Source organism: Brassica napus, chromosome C3, assembly GCF_020379485.1.
Source record: "Brassica napus cultivar Da-Ae chromosome C3, Da-Ae, whole genome shotgun sequence".
Lineage (NCBI taxonomy): Eukaryota > Viridiplantae > Streptophyta > Magnoliopsida > Brassicales > Brassicaceae > Brassica > Brassica napus.
In genome coordinates, this window is record NC_063446.1 from 61,877,618 (window position 1) to 61,882,899 (window position 5,282).

Consider the following 5,282-nt stretch of genomic DNA (forward strand, 5'->3'; position numbering starts at 1 on the left):
AAAATGATCATTTACCATCTGCTCAGTACCTACACCATAATCTACATCCGTTCTAATTGGTTCTTCTAATCTAACCGCTGGCTGAGGTTCACTAGTACTACCATGTTCATAATCAGTTTCCCCATGATGATACCAAATTTTGTAACTTCGTGTAAACCCACTCAAATATAGATGAGTCCAAACATCCCACTCTTTAATAACCTTTCTATTTTTACAATTAGAGCAAGGACATCTTAACATACCTGTTTTTGCTTCCGGTTGTCGGTGAACTAACCCCATGAATTCAGTTATACCTCGTTGGTATTCTTCCGTAAGCAATCTCGTGTTCGGATCCAAATGAGGTCGATCGATCCAAGAACGAAAATAATTTGAAGAAGACATATTTTTTATGAATCAAATTCGTGTGTAAATAGAGTAAGAGGGAGGATGAAGATATGAAGTGAATGAAGAGGAAGAGGAGTGCTTGTATTTATAGTTTAAATCCTGCCGACATACCGAGGAAATTCCGACGGAATTCCGACGGACAAAACTAGTTCGTCAGAATTTCCTCGGAATTTTGTAAAATCCCCCAATGGCTCTCCAACGGCTATAATATTTCCTCGGAATTCATCGGTTTTTTCCGAGGAACACAGTTTTCCTCGGAATTTCCTCGGAATATTCCGACGGACTGTAGTTTCCTCGGAATTCCGTCGGTATATTCCGAGGAAATTCCGAGGAAACCCAATTTTGTGTTTCCTCGGAATTTCCTCGGAAATTCCTCGGTATATTCCGAGGATTTCATTTTCTGTCGGAATGTCCGTCAGAATATCGATGTTTTCTTGTAGTGGGTTTAAAACAAATGTATAAGTAAAAATAAATTAGTAGTGGAAAGTTAATAGGTAGATAACTCATATTAGGAAGATTGTATGACAAATATAGTACCCAAAAATTGGAGAAAGACAAAAACATAGATAACCAATACGCGAAAGGAAATGAAGATGCATAAGCATTATTTAAATTTTGAGTAGTGTGTTTATAGTTCTTTCTAGTCTATCTCAAGCCACACACGTCTTCTTAACCACCTCGGAAGATGAGTTGGCCGTCTTCTTCTGCGCACACCAACTGGATCTGTATCAGCATTGAACGGTGCCTCGCCACTGCTCCCTCCAGTTTCCACCTTAACACGAATTGGATTGCCATCTGGCATGTCGTCCCCATCATCATCGCTACCTATCTGTTCCAACCAGATGGTCATACATACATTCAAATGTAAATAGCGAAACAACATAATACTCATTATACTTACGTTGTCGACAACGTCAGAGACTGGCACACAGTCACGTTCATCGAGAATGAGCGTGATGGTGAATGTCTGATTGCTGTGAAGTTATATGTACTAACACTGAATTGGAAAGTGTATGACTTTGCTTCTATATGGGTAGTAAATGGAGGCATCTTAAAGTCCTCATGGTTTACTCCTTCAGCCTATTTGGCACAGGAAGTTTTGTAGATGTGTTAGTACTTGGTAGATGATAAACACGTAAGGAGACAGACGTGTATCTTACCAGCATTTGACCAGCTTCACTTGCTCTGAGGCTATGTAATTTCGTCACTACACCATCAAAACAAAAGAATGCACCTTCAGCAGTACCATCAGCAATGGCCGTCTCCACGCGATAGCTAAGGAAAAAGCATAACAAAGGCAAAGACAAAGTATTGACACGCATGAGTATACGTACGGAGAGAAATATTTATAAACTGTAGGCGTACCGGAAAGTCCCGACAGCATGAGCATTGTCGCATCGCACAAACGCAATAGAGGAGACAGTGTGATGCAGTTTTACTGCATTTGGAGCATGCAGCATAACACCACCCTTTGTCCATGTCAACGCGAGCAACTCTCCCGGTACATATGAAGTCAATGTCCTACATGTTGGATATCAGAATCACAAACAGAGCCACACCATTAACATCTACAAATTAAGACAGCTAGTTATTTTACCTGGGATGGAGCAGTGATAATAAATAATTGAGCTCAGCTATTGTCAGAGGCTCAACCTTTGCATATGCTTTCAGCAGTGTTGCTGCCAATGGAAGATCAGTGTCTCTAGCAACCAACCTATATAAATATACAGTGTTCAGATAGCTTAAGTATATGAATGCATGAACACACATACAATAACCAATTAACTTACTCGTAGAATCAGTGTCCCCCTGCATTTGTGATATAAAATGCTTCATATATTTGGAAGGGGGATATATATAAAACCAAAAAGGGGATCTAAAAGATACATGATCTGTTTTCCTGCAAAGAAAAGGAAGTACCTTTGAGTACAACATTTTGTCACGCTCCTTCATGTCTGCATCCTTCTTCTGGAGCTCTTTGAGCTGAGAATATAAAGCACTAACAGCTGTCTGTGGAGAGAACAACAAACCATAATCATCAGCAAGATCATACTATCAATAAAACCAATACAAAAAAAACTCCTAATGTTCAATTATACACTCAGGAAGCTGAATGCAAATTCAAATTCAAATCCAAACATTCTCACCATCGCGACCAAATCCATTCTCCAATTAGATCAATTTTAATAAAATTTACTCTATGCAAATAAAGTTAGACTCCTGTACATTGCCTCCGTCATTACAATTATTTGAAAGTACTTTTCTAAAGCTTTGCAGCCTCCTTTCTTCCTACTGATTGGAAAAAAAAAAAAACAGATTGAAGGCTCTAGATAAAGAGCTACTTCTCATCATATCAACAAACTCCTATAACATCATCTTCTGGAGCTTCCACCACCGTTACCAAAGGTAAAAATGCCAACGACCCTTAGCCACCTCCACGCAGCGTCTCATCCTCCTCTTTAACCACAAATGATTTCATGGAAAATCAATTAAATCATCACAAAGACTCAAGAAAATTAAAATATATACCAAAGACCAGAAGATATGTACTTGGATTTGAAGAAATCCATAGAAAAGATGGTTGAGCACGGGATTCATCATGAGCCGGAGGGGATCGGTACATTCGTGTCGAAGTAGAGCACGGTGATGTGGTTGTCCCTACCTTGAACATGGAGATGAAACGAAGGCGTAGGAGGTCGGTTCCTCCGTGTCGAATGACAATCACAATAATCAAGGGAATTTAGAAGGATGTGTTGAACCTCGTTGAGCGTTAATGAAGGTGAGAAGTTGAAAGAAAAAAATTGTGTTTGCAGACAAAGTTGAGAGAGACAACGGAAGAAGATGAAAGGGCTCAGAGGGAGATTCCAGTCTTGCGCGAGAGAGAAGAAGATAAGGGTTACGGATGGATCGATGCGTCTCTCTCGTTTCTCTAAAGCTACGGGCTTACGGGCCAAGCATAACGGAAAAAAAATAAGCTAGCCCATCAGCCCATCAGACGTGGAATAAAAAAGGTGACGTGGAAGCATGAGAGGAGCCCTTATTCTCCTTTTTGTATTGTATTGATTCTGAACATGCAATATAAATCAAATTTCGACTAACCCCTTAGACTAACGACGAACACTATACCAAATGAGTTTAATTAATCACCATATGTATACTGCGTTTATAAAACAAATTATATACACTAAATCTGAATTACAGACTAACTAATTGTGCCGTAATATTTTACAGGCACAATATATTATAATGTTAAAAATTTGATGTTTTTAACAGTATCCCAAATTTTTTTTATCTAGTACCAATTTGATTTAGTTTTTAACCGTATGTCCAATTTGATTTAACTTTTATATATATTTCAAATTGAGAAATAAAAAATGTGTAAAATAGTATTGTTACATAATTATGTTTTCAAAACAAAATTTGTTACAAGAATACAAAACTTGATTTTTTTTTATAATAATAATATCATAAATCACATAAACACAAGTATAATAGAGTTAGATAATACATAATACTAAACTATATTAATTTATTGATAAATTTTGTTTTATAAACTAAAATGATTTAGTATTACAACACACATTTAGCAAATTACTTTAATCTTTAGCTATTATACATAGGAAAAAAAACATTTGATTTGCGACCCAAAGGAGAAAAAGTACCTAACAAAATATCTTTTATACAAGGAACTGAGTGTTATGCGCGGGTGCTTCCTCGTGGTTACAATGCATCTTTTTTTGGGCAACAGTTACAATGAATCTATACATCAAAAAAATGAGCATGTCTTTCAGTTTTTTTTTTTTTTTTGTCACAAGCATGTCTTTCAGTTAAAGGATAAAAACATCTATGCATAAAAAGGATAAAAACATCTATGCATAAAGACGCTGCATCACTGAATATTACAGTACAGTAGTATTTGAACTTAACTTTCACGTGACACTGTCCTTTAGCTTCTAGAAGGATATTACAGTATGCAATATTTATATTAGGATTAAGTCTCAACAAATAAGATGAAATACGGCAATAATTTACGGCAGAAGAAAATCTAACCAGTAACCAGTTAGCAACATGAATTTTTTTTTTTTTTTTTTTGTAACTTAGCAACATGAATTACTTTTCCAGTTTCCACAATCTAGCGGGGCCGTACTTTTGTCGCCTCTAGGACCCAATAAACCTAAAGATGACGTGCGAGTTATTATTATGTTTATCATTTATCAACAAAAGTCATGCATATAATTTTCAATCAGAGAAAATTTTGTCCCAATAATGCTCCCAAGTTCCATCTCACCATGTCTAACAATATAAATAAAAGAAAGATTTTGTGGACATATCATATACAAATGTATACTCATAAGTTGTAACAACAGCTTACAATTTGAGCATATACGTAGAATGAGAATCGCACCAAACAAGGCGGTGCTACAATTTTTGATACCAGATTGTTTTTGTTTCCGTGACCACACAGCTGAATAGGTACACTATCGTAATGTTATTATATTAGAATGATCGATAAAAAGAGGACTTGGGACGGGATGTATCTATTCTATTAAAAAAGAATCGTTTTGAAAAAATCTACTTATATAAGGTTGTTAGATTTTTTCACTAGACTATTAATATTTTAGTTATCTTAAATTTATATTAACAATATATTACCATATATTTCTTTAACAATGATTTAATCAATTTAATAGGTGATATAACTAGATTTCCTAAATTTTCTGAGATTTGCCTTAAATAAAATATTTTAAATTTTTGTGACATGAATCAAAGCCATCTGTGATACTTATATATTTGCCGATCATATTTACAATATAGCCTAAAAGATAATTAGCTATATATTAATTAATAATAAATAATACTCATTTCTTTTATGTAAACAAAACATTGCGAGATTCACG

At 35.5% G+C, this 5,282-nt stretch overlaps 1 protein-coding gene across 1 annotated transcript; it reads right to left on the reverse strand.

Moving 5' to 3' along the window:
• Positions 1-866: 866 nt before the first annotated feature.
• On the reverse strand, positions 867-3,523 carry LOC125583766. Its single transcript, XM_048751261.1, has 3 exons — positions 1,982-3,523; positions 1,750-1,905; positions 867-1,659 (listed from the first exon to the last, which is right to left on the reverse strand). The coding sequence occupies exons 1-3, from the start codon at positions 2,335-2,337 to the stop codon at positions 1,452-1,454; spliced, it is 720 nt and encodes a 239-aa protein (XP_048607218.1). The 5' UTR covers positions 2,338-3,523; the 3' UTR covers positions 867-1,451.
• Positions 3,524-5,282: the final 1,759 nt, after the last annotated feature.